This window comes from Maylandia zebra, linkage group LG16 (assembly GCF_041146795.1).
Source record: "Maylandia zebra isolate NMK-2024a linkage group LG16, Mzebra_GT3a, whole genome shotgun sequence".
Taxonomy (NCBI): domain Eukaryota; kingdom Metazoa; phylum Chordata; class Actinopteri; order Cichliformes; family Cichlidae; genus Maylandia; species Maylandia zebra.
Window position 1 is genome coordinate 25,565,597 of NC_135182.1, and position 20,141 is coordinate 25,585,737.

Here is a 20,141-nt window from a genome sequence, read left to right on the forward strand (position 1 = left end):
TCTGTAACTTGTTACTGGTTCTGCCTGAAGCAGGATTTCATGGCAGGGGGCAAGATGTTTACTGTTGCCATGTCTCCAGTAACATTACAAGTGGCTCCGGATAAGACCGCCAGCCAAATGCCTAAGCTGTCAAAGTAAATAACTTTTCCATTTCAAAGAGAGCTATTCCAATTAAGGAAAGAAAGTTGGAGCAAAAGAATGAGAGGGAAAAGCCGCAGAAAAGAACTCAAGGAGGGAGTGCAAGATGAAGGGAAGCGGACATGGAGGGAAATGGAAGAGGAGGAGAGAAAGAGTGAAAGTCATTGCAATCTTATTGGAGTGAAAAAGAGAGGTGGTTTGGAAACAGGAAATCAATTGTTGGGCCTGCGTTTTGGTTTGGCTCTGTTTGCAGCTTGACTTAACCTTGAAGTGTGTCAATGGGAGAAAGCACTATGCTGGGATCAAGACTGAAGCATGATGCAATGATAGGGAGTCAAGGGCAGAGCACTTTCCCACTTTCCCACTGTAAATTGATTGTTGTAAATTGTATCAATTTGCAAGTTATCTTCAGGGGTTAAGACACTGATCATGTGACAAGTAACATTCTGAATGTCATCACATTTTGATAAAATTATCACAAGGTAGTTTAATAAAATGAGCTTAATATCTTTTAATAGTGTAGTGATTTGGATTTTCCCAGTTCTTTACCTTGTAGCTGAGTTTTGGCGACCTTTCACACACAGACTGCAGGTGCCACTTGAAAGCTGTATATCACAGATTTTCTACTTAAAAAAAAGGGAAACAGCATCAGCGTAACAGGATTTTTCTTCCCCTTGAGTTCCTTTAATGGAAGATGATAAAGACATTGAACGGAAGTCTTGTACGAAATGAGACCTTCCATCCTAAACAGCAGTCAAAGCATGTAGAATTGTTGAAGTACTGGACTGGACACCAAATTATAATAATGATCACTACTGGTAATGGTCACTACTAGTAAAAAAAAATCAAGGAACTAGATCCACAATCCAAAGACATGTAGTTAGTGGGAATAGGTTAAATGGAAATTCTTAATTGCCCATAGGTGTGACTGTGGAAGTGAATGTGAGTGTGAATGGTTGTCTGTGTCTATGTGTTAGCCCTATGACAGACTGGTGACTTGTCTGGGGTGTAGCGGAAGTGGATGGATGGATGATGGCTAGACCATCTAGTACAGCAGTCCCCAACCTTCTTTCACGGACCAGTTTATGTCCGGCAATGTTTTCACGGACCGGCCTTGTGGATAAATACAACAAAATGAAACCAATGATCTAGCACTTATGCTAATTATTGGAAAGGAAGCCCCTTCTTGTTTGCAGTGGTCATGGATATGTTGATAAATGAGGTCAGGCAGGAGACTCCATGGACTGTGATGTTCGCAGACAACACTATGACCTGTAGTGAGTGTGAAGCGCAGGTGAAAGAGAACCTGAACAGGTGGAGGTATGCTCTGGAATGAAAGTCAGTAGAAGTAATGCAGAAAGCATGTGTTTGAATGAGATGAAGAGTGGTGAACAGTGAAGATCCAAGAAGTAGAGGTATTAAATGTACAGAAGATGAGATTAGATACCCAATGTCAACCAAATTCAAAGCAATGGACAATACACAAGAAAGGTGAAGAAGAGAGTGGAATAGCTGGAGGTGAGTGTCAGAGGAAGTTTGTGTCAGAAGAACAGCTGCAAGAGTGAAAGGGAAGGTTTACAAGATAATAGTTAGATGTGCTGTGATGTACGGTTTGGAAATGATGGCTTTAACAAAAAGACAGGAGGCTAAATTGTAGGGTAGCTGAGTTAAAGATGTTAAGGTTTTCATTGGAAGAGACCGGGATGGAAAAAATTAGAAATGAACATGTCAGAGGCACAGCTCAGGTTAAGCATTTTGAGACAGAGTTAGACAGGAAAGGCTGAGATGATATATTCGACAAAGGATGCTGAAGATCTAGGCAGGACAAAAAGAGGAAGACCACAGAGAAGATTCATGGATTTAGTGAAGGAGGACATGCAGAGGGTTTGTATTACACAGGAGGATGCTAGGGATAGGGTGAGATGGAGGCAGATGATCCGCTGTGGCGACCCCTAAAGGGACCAGCTGAAACAAGAAGAGGAGTATTGATTGAGCAGAATGCATTCCCAGTTATTTTTCAACCACCATGTCATGTGGCTTCTGCAGCTGTGTATGTGTACACGTGTGTACTTCTGTGCGTGTATAACTGCTGTTTCAAAGTGTGTAAAAGGATTGTTCCATCTGCTGATATGTAGAAAGTAAAAAGACATCATGTTATACCTTTATGTGTGCGTGAGTATTTAAGACCATCAGTTGAACGGCTGTTTATATGGTTAAAGAAATGAGTACTTGTAGGAATAGTGACAGAGCCTTTGCACGCTATTGACTGCGAATAAATAAAAGATAATTAATGGTGGAAAACCTTCATATTTTTCTCTGAATGTCAGTGTAACACTTCCTGATTGGATGAGGAGTTAATCCCCTCGGTACAAATATGATTTTACCATCAGTCTCTTTTAGAGCGGCTTTTTATTCTGGCAGACCTATATTATCCGTTTCCAGCAGTTGTAAAAATATGGTTGTGGTCATGAAAAAAATCTGTACACTGACATATGAAAAATCTCATACTGTAAGTAGAGATTTTGTTCTCTAAGATCCTCTCGGTATCCAATAAGTTTCATAGATGTGTTGAAAAGTCTTCAGTGTTGACTCGCCAGAGTCATTTAGTATGCCCTGCAATGGACTGGCCACCTTTACACGCTATGCCCCGCCTCTGGCCCTGTGATGAATAGGATAATGACACTGTAGCAGTTAAGAAAATGGATAAATGGATGGAAGATGTGAAGTTCATTTAGTAGGTGCAGAGGTTAATAAAGCTACTCAGTAATTTAATTTTAGTTCCACAAATTTATGAAATTTATAAATGAGCTCAAGTACTTAAGATGTGTATCAATCTATAGCTGGAAATAGTCCAAGCTAATTTGCAATGCCTTATTGTGCGAGCAAGCTTTGCTAAAAAACAAAAACAAAAACATGTATATATATACATGCCTTTTTTTTTTCTATTTCTAACATGTATGCAGGGGAAAAAACAACTTGATTTACATTCTCTGGCAATATCCATGCAAAACTCTAAGCTATGATATAAATGACTTGGAAAAAAATCTGCCACATGTGAAAAATAGCTTCTCCTATAAATATGCATGTGTCTGCATAAGTGATTTGTTTCTACCCTTGAGTGAAGTTGGTATAATACGGTACCTAAAAGAAAACAGATCTACTTGGACTTGAGCCCAGTGACTTAGCTGGCCAGTATATATGGTAAATGCATCTTTGTTTGGTGTTATCCAGTGGTGAATTGTTAGTGGCATGCATACTCTATCAAAGTCTGCTCATGGCTAGACTAATCAGTCTCTCCCGCTAGTATGAGACTAATGCATTTTAACTCTTGCCTATTATCTATAATTCTCTTTTATATTCCACAATTCTGTTAACCCAGCAATTTCCTCTGCTTCTGTTATACGATTGGCTGTCAGGTGTAATTTCCTGGCGTGTCCTCCAATCAGGGTGGTCTGTTTTCTGTGTGTCAGCAAGTGTTGGGGTTGCTCTTCCATCAGTAGGATCATACTGGGGGTGTTTGAATCAGCTTCACATTATATTACTCTCTCACACAAGCATGCATGTACCCTCTCTTACAGACTACCACATTGTGGAGGAGAGGTAGTATTTAGTGCAGCACAGGGACCTTGGTGTGGCAGTGTCAGTGATGGATATGGCAGTAGGATCAGCAGTCTTGGCTTTTGCAGAAGTGTGTTGTCCACCACTGGGATCTGTCAGATCTGTTCTGCTGAGCCCACACATTCTGCTGGCTGGCTGCTATTGCTGCTAGCTATTTCTTTAATCGCTTGTGTGTGTGTGTGTGTGTGTGTGTGTGTGTGTGTGTGTGTGTGTGTGTGTGTGTGTGAGTGAGAGAGAGCGAGAGAGAGAGAGAGAGAGAGAGAGAGAGAGAGAGACAGAGCGCAAGCTTGTCTGAGTATGTGCACAACACTGGGTTTACAAGGAGCATATATTACAACTGCAATTGGTTATAAATCCAGCAGAAAATAAAAAGGTCATCAAATACACCTTAATGGCCATAAAAAGACAAACACAGTAGCTGTTGGTTTAAACTTTTTCATAAAAAGTGAAAAATGCACAAAATAAACATTTAAACCTGATTACTTCCTTGCCTCGATCTTTCTGCACATGGACTCAGTCTTGGAATACATTATGCTCTTTTTTTCCTTCCAAACAAAGAAGACTTGCAAACTGATATTGTCCTCTGAGACCTTGTTTTTTTACTTTTAATTTATAAGCTGTAAGAGATGAAGAATTAAAAGCAGTACTACGCTAAACAGATGATAAATATCTGTCTTCAAAGAGCTGGTGAAACACATGCCTAAGAGATCCATCCATAAAAGCATGCCATAAAGACACACCTGTGAGCTGCCATAAGTAAAAATCGTACTATATTAACATCATATTAGCACATCCCATCTAGACAGCTTATGCACACTTAGCTGAATTGATTTTATAATCACTTTGACTTTGACTTGGATATGTTTAAGAAAATGGATAGATGGATAGGACATTCATACAGTATTCCAATTCTAAGATATAAAATTTCTGCCATTTTTGTGGCAGGAACTGGAGGAATGGTTATAGGAGCTTGAATTTCCAGTTACTGTGGTTCGGCAGTGGAGATACTGCTCATGCTTGGAAATACAGTACTGTTGATGGTGAACTCTAAATGCAGTTGACCATCATGGAAAGAGACAGTTTGTATGCCTAAATGCTTTTTATCTCACTATAACTCTGGATAAGTTGACAGAGGTTTCAACCTTTGGTGGTGGGAGAAAAGGGGAGCACTGAATAAAGTAGAGTGGAACTAAATATGTAGAGAAAGGAAGAAGAACAGAAAAAACACAAGGGAAAGTCTTTTTTTTAATCTTCCCCCCTTGATCTTCCATCCTACACAGAAAAACAGACACACATACAGTCTACTTTCACATGCAATATACTTTACACAGGTAGAGTGTCACCCTACTTGCACAGATTGCAACAGATTAGTGGTGAGTAGGAGTTAAAAGAGCTGCTGAGTGCACATTTAATACCACAGATATTTAAAGAGAACATCCCTTTTATCTGAGGGGACAATCTGCATTATTCATGCTGTGCCCTCTGAGAGTTGAAGGGAGGAGGAAATAGATGCAAATACATTTCAGAGAATTATTGTTTTTACTAGCAGCCAACGGATTCCTGTTACATTAACAGGAGATATACATTCTGTCTCCTTCCAGCACTTTGTTGGTGTCAGTGTGTCTGTGTGTTTGTGTGTGTGTGAGAGACAAAGAGAGTGCATTAAACATGTCCAATCTTTCATTTTTTGACTTGCAATTGTTGAAGGTGCTCTGAAGAAGAATGCAGCTATTACACAGCTGCCGATGTGCTGGTTCAGCGCGATGCTCATGTATCTGTCTGTGTTGTTTTTGTTTTCAGCGTGCAGGGCAGGCTTCTACAAATCTACTCTCGGGAATATGGAGTGCTCAAAGTGTCCACCTCATAGTTTCTCTCACCATGAGGGGTCTCTTCACTGTGGCTGTGAGAAAAACTACTTCCGTGCTGAGGGAGATCCTGCTTCTATGGCCTGTACTCGTAAGTGTGCATTTTCCCCCAGTGTAAATAGCACTAACATTTCCTGGTGAGCTATCACATGGTGAGTCAGTGAGTCTCATATGTTGCAGTTTGTATTTTGTGTCACTAATATAAAGGTTTCCAGACATTTTAAACAACTTATTGTTTTGCAGTCGTCCATGTTTGCCCATGAAAATAAACACCTTCAGCACAACATTGGAATTCCAGAGATAACACACTGGGAAAACAGTGAATAAGTGGACACAGGAAGATAAAAATCCCTCATTTTTTTAAAAGGTCACATTTTCTACCACCTTTTGCACTTCCTGTGTGAATCTGTTTGCCTCCATCTCATGCAAATGGATTGCAGATGCAGACGACTCCTGCAAGTATTCAAAAATGCATTCTCTCTAAACCAATAAATCACTGCATTCCCTGATGTCAGATTATTGATACATCCGTTACTAACGGGGCTAGGAAGAAAAAAAAACTGTGTGGGGAATGGTGGAAAATATAACGCCCGCAGCCGCAGACAGAATGCTAATTATAACGACAATCACAGCAGGTCCCTGTTGTGATTATCTCAACATCATCTTGTCAACTACGCAAATTTCATCTCATTGGGACAAACTGAGCAACGCTAGAGCTGAAAATGAATAGATAAGTTGTTAGGAGATAATAATCGTGATTATCTCAGGAGAGGTCTTTTACTGTTAGCGGTGTGATAAAGGTTGTTTCAAGCTGACTTTGGAAATTTGTTGGCAAGAAAATTTCAAAGGTCAGAGGGAAGGTTGAAGAAAAGGAGAAAATGTTTCTATTTTGTTCTTCATTCAGTACAGGGAGTGCAGAATTATTAGGCAAGTTGTATTTTTGAGGAATAATTTTATTATTGAACAACAACCATGTTCTCAATGAACCCAAAAAACTCATTAATATCAAAGCTGAATGTTTGTGGAAGTAGTTTTTAGTTTGTTTTTAGTTTTAGCTATTTTAGGGGGATATCTGTGTGTGCAGGTGACTATTACTGTGCATAATTATTAGGCAACTTAACAAAAAACAAATATATACCCATTTCAATTATTTAATTTTTACCATCCATCCATCCATTCGCTTCCGCTTATCCTTTTCAGGGTCGCAGGGGGCGCTGGAGCCTATCCCAGCTGTCATAGGGCGAGAGGCAGGGTACACCCTGGACAGGTCGCCAGTCTGTCGCAGGGCTAACACATAGGGACAGACAACCATTCACACTCACATTCACACCTAGTGGCAATTTGGATTATCCAATTAACCTATCCCCACAAGTTGCATGTCTTTGGACGGTGGGAGGAAGCCGGAGTACCCGGAGAGAACCCACGCAAACACGGGGAGAACATGCAAACTCCACACAGAAAGACCCCGGCCTGATGGTGGAATTGAACTCAGGACCTTCTTGCTGTGCGGCAACTGTGCTAACCACCGTGCCACCGTGCTGCCAGTGAAATTTTTACCTTACCAAGGCCCCACAAGCTCATCTTTGATGATACCAGCCCAAACCAGTACCCCACCTCCACCTTGCTGGCGTCTGAGTCGGACTGGAGCTCTCTGCCCTTTACCAATCCAGCCACGGGCCCATCCATCTGGCCCAAGACTCACTCTCATTTCATCAGTCCATAAAACCTTAGAAAAATCAGTCTTGAGATATTTCTTGGCCCAGTCTTGATGTTTCAGCTTGTGTGTCTTGTTCAGTGGTGGTCGTCTTTCAGCCTTTCTTACCTTGGCCATGTCTCTGAGTATTGCACACCTTGTGCTTTTGGGCACTCCAGTGATGTTGCAGCTCTGAAATATGGCCAAACTGGTGGCAAGTGGCATCTTGGCAGCTGCACGCTTGACTTTTCTCAGTTCATGGGCAGTTTGGTTTTTCCACACGCTTCTTGCGACCCTGTTGACTATTTTGAATGAAACGCTTGATTGTTCGATGATCACGCTTCAGAAGCTTTGCAATTTTGAGACTGCTGCATCCCTCTGCAAGATATCTCACTATTTTTGACTTTTCTGAGCCTGTCAAGTCCTTCTTTTGACCCATTTTGCCAAAGGAAAGGACGTTGCCTAATAATTATGCACACCTGATATAGGGTGTTGATGTCATTAGACCACACCCCTTCTCATTACAGAGATGCACATCACCTAATATGCTTAATTGGTAGTAGGCTTTCGAGCCTATACAGCTTGGAGTAAGACAACATGCATGAAGACCCAGGAACCCTGACAGAAGAGGATGATGTGGACAAAATACTCATTTGCCTAATAATTCTGCGCTCCCTGTATGAATCATTGCATTATTGCTATTATTAAAATGTAACACATGTCGCACAGTACCACTTACATATGACGTTAAAAAATTATAGTATGTTGCTGTTCATCTTGACTTGACTTTTCCACAACCGTATTGTAATGTTGACCGACTAATAATTAGAGATTAGGGCCACTTTTTCCTGCTTTAGCTGACCACTTCACACATTAGGGTTAGGCGCTTTGCACATGATCATGACCGTGCCATTGCCGATGACCGATAGCATTGCTGCAGGGCAGCAGAGGAAGTTAAACTGCACAATTATGGTAGCACCGTTCATGACACACAAAGTGTGGCCCACATGTAAAAAGCGCAGAGGTCAGAGCTGACCATAATTAGACAGATAGCAGCTGAACAGCTAAAACTGTATTAATTCATCACATTTTCTGGCTTGTTACTTTTTTAAATTAGACCTATAGTATAGCTGTCCTACAGTTCTTTTTTTTGTTTGTTTGTTTAGGCGTTAAATATTTCATCTGTCTTCCCTTCGGTCTTCACCATGCGCTGCATACACACTGTGGAGAAAAAAAAAGTTAACAAGATAAGCCAGCATCTGCAAATGAAAGTCACATAATGGGGTTTTAAAAATCCATCCAGCAGTCAAAAGTATCTTCTTCTGTTTTCTCTCACTTGATGCTGATGATGGATTAGTGTAGCTGCTCCACGCGCATTAACTTCAAAGCATACAGAATTCTGGGTGTAAACTTGTGTTTGCACGCCGCTGCATGCCCAGACATGTCTTTCTTACAAATATTGCTTATATGTGAAGGTGCTATTTGAAGTTTATTATGAACCTTATAATAATGATATTGATTTCATGCACCAATTGGTAAATGAAATAAAATTCACCTTGAGTTATGAGCTATTGCGCTTACTTCGATCATTGTTGATCCACGACATCGTCGCTCATCAGCACAACCCTATCACACAGCACAGTTGCAGACAGGCAGGTACGCAGCCCCTCTCCTTGCTAGCAGGTAAGGTAGCTGACCTTCAGAACAATGAACAACACTGAGGGATTTGGAGAGGTCACTGATGCTCCCGTTTATACATCACGGAAGCATTAAATAGCACATGATAACGTTTGTCATTTAACTAAGGCGTTTACTGGCTAGCTACTATATATATAATAAAACAATAATGTTAATGGCGCAGCCCAGCGCATCTGTAACATTAATAAACAGTGTTAGTTTAGTAGGATAACAAACTAATTTGTGTTCAAAAGCAGAGGCACCACTGTTACTGTATTTGTGGATAACTCTGAGTATTGATCTGAGTATTTGAGTATTGAGTATTTTCATGGGTGTTAATTCTGAGTTTGAAGTTCTAAGTTGCAGTACATGCAGTACACAGCAAAAATGTACATTGCTGAAAGTAAAATGAGTTAACTGACTTCTTGGAGGAATTTAATTTTCAATGACGAATCCAAACTGTTAAAGTTAAAGAAAATATAAGTGACTGAAACTTCTTCCACAGTAGTTTTGCACCTTTAGCTTTAACACATTGTGTTTGGTTTCACGTGCCAGTCAAGATGTGTTCAATCATTTTGACTTTTACTTTAGCTTCCCTGTATGCATGTGCATACAAGCAGTGCAGTGCATATACATGTATGCACATATGGGTGAAGCTAAGCTGAAATGCAGACTCAAAACTCTGATGTGGTCAGTGGATGTTATGTTAGTTGTACATTTTTTTACTGATGTTTCAGACCTTTTTTTTTACCACTTAGATATTTAAATGACTGACTTTTAGAAACTTCTTGTGTGCAACTGTATTTAGAGTTAAAAAGTTTGAATCATGTAACTTGACATGTAATTTCACATGTCTTTCAAAGTTAGATTCATGAGACTTGCAGTTATCAGAACTTCTTTGCAGCCAAATCGTGTGTGTATTTTTCTTTTGATTTCTCTGGCTCAAGCACATAAATATCTGCGATGCAGATAACTGAGACAGCCACTACGCATAGTTTGGGAGTGAAGTAAATTCAGCAAAACAAACTAAACAAAGCGTTTTATCTCAAGACACAATCCAGTAAGCCCATTTGAATCTTTTTTTTCCTTCCTCTGCCTTCTCAGTTTCCCCCACTGAGCTATTTGGCAGTTTTGCTATGTCCCCCATGTAATTAGTCATAGTTTTTCATATGAGTATCTGGAAATCTGTTTGTAATAAGACAGATTTTATGTTAGTCTGAGTGAGTCAGACTCACTTGCTCCGACTGTGCCATGCTCCTCTTATTTCTTACGGAATTTGAAAGTGAGATGTAAACACATACATACTGTAGTAGATTCACCTATTTACATTAACATAACCCTAGTATTACGACAACTCATTCACTGTATAGCACTCATAGTAAGAATTTTCTTCCATGAAGATGTCCAAGTAGGCAAATAATGCATTGTGAAATATATATATATATATATATATATATATATTTTTTTTTTTTTTTTTTTTGCTTTTTTGTGAATTGTCTTCCTTATGAAAGAAAAAGGAAAAACTTTGGGAAATTTAAGGAAGAATAAACACCAAATCCAGCTATAAATGGGTGATTTTTCACAACCCTGCTCCAATTCTCAAAGAGAAAGACATAACAGCAAAGAAGTAAAATGACCATATAGTTAGAGTTAAAGTTCATGTTACATGTTCTGTGTACTACACTTAGCATATGACTTTGCTGTTAAATGTAATTCAGTTTAATGCCAGTCTACTGACTGATGTTAATATTGCTTTTCGTCTGTTATGCTGCTGCATTTTCCTTTCTTTGTGTTCTTTCCTTTCAATCTGCCTTTTTATACTATACTAATCAGTTTTTGTGTGTTTTTTATACTACTAAGCGTTCTGTCCTTCTGTAAATCCAGTGACCTGCCTCTCGATCTCACCTCATCTCCTTCTGTCTACCAGGACCTCCTTCAGCTCCCCGGAACGTAATCTCTTCCATCAATGAGACTTCTGTTATCCTGGAATGGAGCTGGCCTGAGGACACCGGAGGGCGCAGGGATATCACCTTCACTGTCCTTTGCAAACGTTGCCGTGCTGTTGCTGCTAATGGCAGCAGCAGTGGGACCCAGCGCTGTGAACCTTGCCGGAGCAATGTTCGCTTCCTGCCAAGAGCCATGGGACTGCACAACACCACAGTGACGGTTGGCGACTTGTTAGCCCACACTAACTACACATTTGAGATTGAAGCACAGAACGGTGTGTCATCGCTGGCACCAAAGATGAGACAGTACGCTGCCGTCACCATCACCACCAACCAAGCGGGTGAGATGTCATGATGTATGGGTGGCTAGCTAAAGATATGAGCTGAGACGATTGACTATACACAATAACAGCAATACTTTTGAACCATTTTGGATATTGATTGAAAGTTGTCTGCGTATAATCAATAAAAAAGATAGATCACTGATGTAAAAAACATAGGCCCATTCTCCAACAACAAAGAAAAAATAGCCTCTGGCAGATCTTAGGTTAAGCAGGTTGGTCATCTCATGCAGGTTGCAAGATTTTGCTTATCTCTATTTTTAGCTGGTCTGAGGACTGGGAACTATGGAGTGGCTGATTCATGCATGAAGAAAAGTGCATTTAATACAAGTGTATTATATGTGTAATAACAAGTACTGTGTGTAAATAAAAAAAATAGCTACCATGTTGATAACATACACAAGCTTCTCCTCCTCCTCCCCCTGTGCTTCTGAATATTCTCATAAAATAATACCCTAGCCTATGGTTTATATACCTCAAACATATGTACTACAACCATCAACCCTGGACATTTACAAGGCGATCCCAGGCCGCTATTCTCTTGTTTAACGACCAGGATCGAATGTCCTCCTCCTTTTCCAAAATATAACTCCTCCTTTTAACATACTCTCTTAACGTGAGGATGGGCTCCTAAAACTCCCATCAATCTTTTTATACAAATATCTCTCCACACATCCAGTTCTTACAAGAAAAAGACGGCAAAGGAAAGCAGTGCCGTGAAATTCCAAGGGTAAAATAAATCTAGCTGCAGCAGAAAGTGCCAAACCTCAGAAATCCATGACTCTAGCAAGGAATGTGCAAAGGTCCCAGTCTAGTTCATCAGCTTATTTTCTTCTTTTTGCCATTCCTTCAGTGTTCCCCTACACATTTTGCCTTTGTGTTTGGAAGCTCAGCATTTTTTTCTCAAGCAGTGTGGTTCCCTACATCCCCCCCACCGCCCTACCGACCTCCTTTACTTCTACCTGTCATGTCCCAAACCAACCCCACACCCAGTTTTTCTGTGTTCCTCTATTTTTCTGTATGGCTCTTCTTCTAAACCTTGAAGGTTGATTTAGCACCTGGAAGGGTGTTTTTTTTTTTTTACAGACCAGACAGATGCGAATTTCTCTCATAAGCTGTCATACAGCAAGGTCAGACTCCATCACATTGATGATGATAGGCAGATGGCAAGAGCAATGAATTTAAACAGAGTCAGAGTAGAGATGCCTTCAAGCAAAATGCAATGAAACCTTTAGTACTTCAAGTCTTTTGCTTGTTTTAAAAGTTACATGCAAATGTCGAGTCTTGGTGCCTCTGCTTTATGAATGAAAGAGACGCTTTCTCTCACAGGTTACAGGGTGTACTGATTATTCTTAGTATCAGTATCAGTAATGTAGTCCCCTTGGAATTCACATGCCTGTAAATCAGGAAAGCTGTGTGGAGAAAAATGAAAATCAAGTAATGTAAAATGTTAAATATTATAACAACAGATCCAAAATTGTAAAAACAGCCTCACACCTGTGGGTACGCTAAACGGGAAATACCATGAGGGTTGGATTGTATTGGATAACTGATTCAGATCTTGCTACTTGCAGCAGTCTTTGTGAAATGTCGTGTTGGGCTGACTTGGTGACAGGCTGATTTTCTTGTGATAGAAAACATGCATGTACTACAGCATGTAGTTTAAGGTTCAGAGAGTTCCAAGAGGGAGACTCAAAAGAGGCACTGCATAGAGTAAACAGTGTACTTATGGAAACTAGACACACAAATACAAATGCAGGAGCTTTGATATATATAAACCACATACCATATAAAGAGTCTGCTGTGTGTGTGCCTTTTAAGTGACAAAATAGGGATAAGCGTTAAATGTAGATTTTAAGTGTCTTTCTGGGTGCTCGTATGTTTAAGTGCACATGCATCAAAAGTTCAGATTAAAGCAAAATTAAAAATATACAAATTTGGACAAAAAAATAAAAAAATAAGCACATTTTTAGTAAGCATTATATTGTAAGTATGTAGTTAGTTAGTAGGATTATCTCTGCAATCTGAATATATATTAGATTTGAAGAGGGCTTATCAACACTAAGAGATCTGTGTGTGCACAGAATATCAAAATCCATCTTAGTGTCTAAGTGATAATCAGATGAAATGAAACTCATCTTTACTTACCATTTATCAGTGTGCTCACATAGATGCAAGCAGATTTACACACCGAGAAGGACAACATACACACCTCGGTACTACACCCTCTGTCCCGGCTATTCACACTTACAATCCCCTCTCTCTTTAACAAATATCTCAGCCTGCAGCTGCACACTCTCCATCAGCCCTCAGAGTTTACAAGGATTAAGTATGTCAGTGCACTTGCCCCACCCGTCTATATGCTTTCCCTCGAATAAACACACATACTTACACACCAGCACACACGTATAGATGCCAAAGCTGTTAAAAGCTGGATTAAGTGTTTCCCTGGAAGGAGCAGTGTGTCCTGGTTGTGCTGTCAAGGTGCTGTCAGACAGTTCTCCTCCTCTCGCCTCCTTTGCCCTCCACTTATTTCATAACTATGCTAAGAACAGAGTAACTGTGATTCAGATGCAGAGTAATATCTAGTTGCATATCTCTAGTGATATGATAATATGGTTGGTGATGATAGCTGTTAAACAATGAGAAAGTAAAGGCAAAGTTGTATATTTTCTCTCATTTGGGCAATGATTTTTGCCATTGAATAGCATCTTGTTTAATTTAGTTTCCAATAATAATTACTTCTAACTGTGTGCCAGTGTTGTAGAGGTCACTGTTTCAACATCTGCAGCATGGCCCTCAAATTACGAGTGAATGACAAAGAAGGACAGTTTTTAACACCAGTACAGGCCTGGTATACTGTATCAGTTATGCCTCAGACAAAAAACAGAGTGACAGCAAATTAAGTGCTTAGCAGTAGACATGCCGAGGAAGATAGAAAGGGAAGCAAGGCAAAGGAAACAGAGGAGTAGAGGAACTTGAATCTGCCTCTAAGCAACCCAGACACAGTAAATCATTACCACCATAAACCACAGAGCCAATAAAAAGCACAGCCTCACCCCACTATCAGAAGCAGAGGGAGAGGAGAAGAGGAGGAGCAGGGGGTATAGAAACAGATTCTCCCCATCTGGATTCATTACAGGAGAAAAAATAACTTCCCGCGGAATACACACGAGTAAATGTACACACACACTCAGACGCATTCTGCAGCCATATAATCACAATCAAGAAAGGCTTGAACATTTCAAAGACAAACATGTTTTTTCCTGTGGTCTAATAAAATTAAAAGTCGATGCCTCAGATGCCGAGCTGGCCCTGGAGCTGCCTGGCAATTAGAGAGCAGTAAAAAAGGGAAATGAGAAAGGGAGTGAGGAGAGAGACACAGAACGAGAGAGGGGTGCGAGTCTTGATAGAAGGAGAGATGTGCTGAATTACTAGATTGGGACCATGTGAACTCCCTGAGGCAAAGCGGTGCATGGGCAAAGGATTGGCGAGGAAGATTGGCGAGAGAGAAAGCGACTAACCAAAATGGATGAGGACAGCAGAGAGGAAATTGTTTATAGTGTTTTAAATATAAGTGATGGAGGACAAACTACTATACTCTGATCAGAAATAGCAGAAATGATCGTGCTTTTGCTTGTTTTTGGTACACATGTAAATCTTACTGGTCCTAATCTTTACTTAAAACGACAAATATCGATACACATTTTGATAAATTTAAAACCAGTAGAAAATTCCGATATGTTGATCCAGTGCAGTTTCTTGTACATTACTTCACACGGTCTTGTTCCACTCACAACCCTGGGCCTTTGCTTTAGAATGCCACCCCACCAAGCAGCAAACTGAATTAGGCTAACAGGAACTATAGACAATTGCCAGGATTCAACACTGTGGACTGAACTTCCACTGAACCTTACACTAACGGAACTCACTCTCTGACTGTCTATGTCTCCTGCCCAGCTCCCTCTCCAGTAGCAGTGATCAAAAAGGAGAAGACAACTCGAAGCAGTGTCTCCCTGTCCTGGCAGGAGCCAGAAAGACCCAACGGTATCATCCTTGACTATGAGATCAAATACTACGAAAAGGTTGGTTCAGTATATATCACTGTTAAAGTTTTCCTTGTGTGCATTTGCATCATAAAATGTGCCTCTCTAAGAGAAAAAATATCTAACCCTAACTCATTTGGGGGAGTACACCTAAGATGGGAAGATTGTAAGCATTCTCTAAACGTCTGGTAAGAATGATGCTAAATTCAGAAGATAAACGCACATGGCATAGTAATTCGTGAGCCGCTTGTGAATAGATTCTAGTATTTTATTATTTCAATCCAGCTGTGTCTCCAATTTAGGCATCAAAGAGAAATAAATACCCTGAAAACTGGTCACTTGAATTTCCTGAAAATATTTCTCACCAGGGGAATAGACTGAAAAGGTTTACTTACATTTCCACCTTTTTAGGTCCATGTAGTATATCCATCAGTCTTTCTCTAACATTTGGAAGCACATCCTGGACTTATTCTCTGGCCTAGTAGACTGAATTTCTGTGAAAATAATAAAATTTAACTCAACTCTAACCCTTCTAGTCTTTGTAAATGTTATTCGAACTAATGCGAGTTGTAGTTTTGGGTTTTCAGGTACAATTTAAGTTAATATAAATTAAAATGAAATGAAAATGTAGTTGTCGTTATGTTGTGCATAATGTTTTATTTTTACAATAAAAGAAATCTCTTCATCAGAAGACCTCCCTTTCCACCATGTTTTCTTTTTCATGTGACAATTTTTACATTCGTCCTTTCTTTTTGCTTCTCTTCTCTTTCTATCTATCCTTCCATCTCTCATGCTGCCCTCCTCTCTAGTCCACTCCTTAATGGAGACAAGTTTTATGGCAGACAGTAAATGCATCTGTGGGGTCCCTCATTCTTCTGTGAGGGAAATTAGTGCAGAACGAATTACACTGGCTTTCAGCACCAATGCTGGGCTATGGCTGACATTTGATGGTGAAATTAGCCGTGGATGCAAGTTTAATCACTCTGGCAGATTCAGTGTGTGTGTCTGTGTGTTTGTGTGTGTATATGTGTGTGCCCCAAATCAGTTTGCTTGAATGCCAACAGTGGCCCCTAATCTCTTGATTAGTAGGCTGACAGAAGCTGTTTCCTCTCTAAACTCTGGTCTCTGCTCAGCCATCCCTACCTAAGATGTTAAAACAAGGCCGGAAAACAGTGAGAGGAAAAGTTAATGAGTGATGCTGGGTCAGAGCTCACTGCAGGTCTTATTCTCAGCTGTGGTTTTCCAATTGCACACACATGCTCACTTATCACCAATGCACGCTCGTTCAAAAAGGACAGGAAAAATATGAGGGTGGAGCTAAAGTAAAGCATTTTGTAATAAAGCCTTCTGGGTATTTTGCTTGGTAACCGCATTATCTTTCAGGAAGTGCTGGAGACACAAACACGCATACCCACAAAGCAAGTTCCCATAGGATTCTCCTCACTAGACATACATACCCAGGGATTTTAAACCCCTGACAAAAGGCTCTTCCACGCAGAAGAGCAAACTTGGAGAATCATGGTAGATCCCAAGACGAATGCCAGACAGAGGCCTCTTCTTGTTGTAGGCACAGGGACACTGAGGGCAACTAGCATGCCAAGGATAAAGGCCACAGAAGGAGAAACACTGGAACACGAATTCCCCACACCAAGACCACACCATGACTCACTTATGAGACAGAAAGAGGCTTTTAGAGACACATGCACAGACACACAGATATAATTGCACATAGACATAAACAGGATGGTGAAACAGAACACAAAAACAGACTAAGATTAAAGAGATTAAAAGAGAGAGCTTTTACCAAGGAAGTGATGTTCAGGTTTACATCAACAGCCAGACTTTTTTTTTCTTTTTTTTGCTGTGGTTTCCTGTCTGGATTTAAACAAGTTTAAAACAGACATTTGCAGTGAGAAGAATTCAGTAATCCAGTAGAAATTTACCAGCGACTCCAGCCTAGCATCTGTCACTGTAGAAACTGCAGTCATATCAAAAAATGCCGAACATATAGTGCATAGAGTAATGGATCCTCAGTGGACCAACATTTTTTGGGGGGGTTAACCCACTGAAACCAGAAAGGAAAGTTATAAAATTACAGCCTTGTTGTTTTTGTTGGGTGATAAAATCAAATACTGTTTTATATAAACACTTCATAGTTTAATTTTGGACCATAACATATTTCACTGGTAAAATTTAAAAACAGGAGTTCTCTACTGGGATGTTAATGTGAGGCAAAACAAAAATGTTATTTGTCACAAGTCATTTCATCTCATATTGTGGGCTACCGCTCTAAATCCTGTGATTATTGGCCTTCCTAATGCACCAAATTGCAACGTATTTTCTGCTAACTGATAAAAATGTGTATTTTCCAGACATCTGTGTAAACTTAATAGACCACGTTACTTCAAGATAAAACCACGTGAAGCTAAGGCACTAAGTATAGTGTTAGCGGCTTGATTAAAAATAATCATATTCCTTTGATATCCAGTATTCAACAGATGTGAAATTTTATATATAACATAAGTGAAAAAAAGCACTGGATACAAAAAAGTGTTTTATTGCAGAATGGCAGGAATAATAATAAAAAGAGAGATACTTTTTTTTAATCCCAAAAGTTGAGGTTAGCAGCAGCCAAAACCTAACAAAAACAAACCAAATAAAACCCAGAGCTGTAAAAAACATCGCAAATATTGTGTCAACATAGAACTGTTCTGAAAAGTAAAAAAAACAAAAACATTAAAGAGAGGCCTCAATAAATCACTATACATTGAGGAGCTTAAATCTAAAATGAATACTACCTGGGAAGGGTTATACCAGACAAACAAGCCAACTCATTATAATTAAATGAACCACAGCTAACCAGTTTTCTACCTCTGGCTTTGCTCACTTTGCTCTCGCTAGCACACTTGTAAAACTGATGGGTCAGAATGTCTGAATTGCAGGGGCTGCACATTTTATGTCCCATATTTGGGGATGGGGAGGTTTTGTAATAATCTTGGGAATTTCCAACTAGAAGGCTTCCCAGAAGAAGAGAGGTGTTTCATCTTTTGGAAATCCCATGGTAGCTCCATGCTCTCCGTGTCCGTTAAACAAGCTAAAGGGCAGACCGATAAGACAGTTCCTAGTGCACTTTGTGGAAATCGAATTTGTGCGAATACACTTTGCTAATTATTTTTGCGTGTTTTATCACTATAATCTAAAGAGCCGAGAGCCGAGAGAGAACTCCAGATAAAATTAATTTAGGCTGTTTATTTAGTCTTAGACAAAAGGGATTTTTACTAAAACAATTCACAAGACTTCTGCTGTACATCACCCATCTTAGGATCTGTATGTTTTTTTGCCTCTGTGTCTTGTGTGTGTGTGTTTAAGCTATAATTTACTGCAGCTTTGTTTATGTTATCAAAGCACAATTCAGCACTGAGACCATATTAAATCCTTACAGCGTTCTGGTGTTCAACACACAAAAAAGTACATGGAGGCTCATGCACAGAACAGAAAGTACACATGCACACCCACACATACACACACACACACACACATCTATCTATCTATCTATCTATCTATCTATCTATCTATCTATCTATCTATCTATCTATCTATCTATATATATATATATATATATATCAGAATCAGAATCAGAATCAGAATACTTTATTGATCCCTGGGGGAAATTATTTTTTGTTACAGTGCTCCATTTTAAACCAACATTAAGACAAGACAGACAATACGCTAACTAAGAATAGTACAATATATACATATATATACATACATACATACATAAGTCACTTATAAATAAATATTTGGAAAAGAAACATGTGTAGTTGTAGCAGCAAACAGTGTGTTAAGTGGATGCGTTGTACAGGGAGATGGCCACAGGCAGGAATGATTTCCTGTGTCGTTCAGTGGTGCTTTTCGGTAATCTCAGTCTCTCACTGAACGAGCTCCTGTGACTGACCAACATGTCATGGAGTGGGTGGGAGGTGTTATCCAACATTGTCTTTATCTTGGATATATATATATATATATATATATATATATATATATATATATATATATATATATATATATATATATATATATATACACATACACACACACACACAAAGATACTTGTGCCACACCTGTGTATGATTTTCAGGGGATGACATGCTGTCCTGAACAATGACAAGCTGTAAGAGATTTATAGCTGTGATGAAGGGTTGTTCCAGTGCAGGTCTGGTGTATCAGTTACTGCCTCACACACATGCCCGTTTTAAAAAGCTTTGTGCACCATAAAACTCTGATCTAGTCCATTAATAAGCATTAAGTTTCTTTGGGGGACTGAATTTTTACATGCCAGGGTCTTTGAAAAAAGAGAATATGACAGTGTCAGGAATTTTATAACATTGGCTACATTGCAAAACATGTAGCTCATTTTTAGGATTGCTGAAGTCATCCCTAATAGGTTGTCATTAATATTAACAAGTGGCCTTGTGCGGTTTTCCTCTTAATCCAAAGTTTGTTTTATACCAGAACTGGGTCAGCAATAATGTGCCTGCAGTCCTCTGTGGGCATGGACAAATCTAGCAAATTTTACTCAGGACAGTTGAAGGCTATAAAATACAGAACTGTGTGCACGTGTATTCTATTATACAATGAGATCTTGTTTTGTACCTCTGTAAGATGTACTCAGTGTTAATTAATTTCATAGAGTGCTACTTTCCACCATCCCACTTTTTCTCTGCCCTCTCTTTTCTTTCAGTTTGTTTTTTTTTTTTTCTCTTTTTTCTTTTCCTTCCACATCTGGAAACAATGTGTTGAATACAGACCTGGTGTGT

General features: G+C 39.5%; 1 protein-coding gene across 5 annotated transcripts in view; it reads left to right on the forward strand.

Annotated features, from left to right (window-relative positions):
• epha3 (eph receptor A3) overlaps positions 1–20,141 on the forward strand; it is a 92,037-nt gene that overhangs the window by 45,096 nt on the left and 26,800 nt on the right. For all 5 annotated transcript variants that reach the window (XM_076875164.1, XM_076875165.1, XM_004555565.5 and 2 more), the window contains exons 4-6: positions 5,557–5,712; positions 10,919–11,278; positions 15,239–15,363. In XM_076875164.1, the coding sequence (XP_076731279.1) occupies positions 5,557–5,712; positions 10,919–11,278; positions 15,239–15,363 (641 nt within the window). The remainder of the gene's footprint in view (positions 1–5,556; positions 5,713–10,918; positions 11,279–15,238; positions 15,364–20,141) is intronic.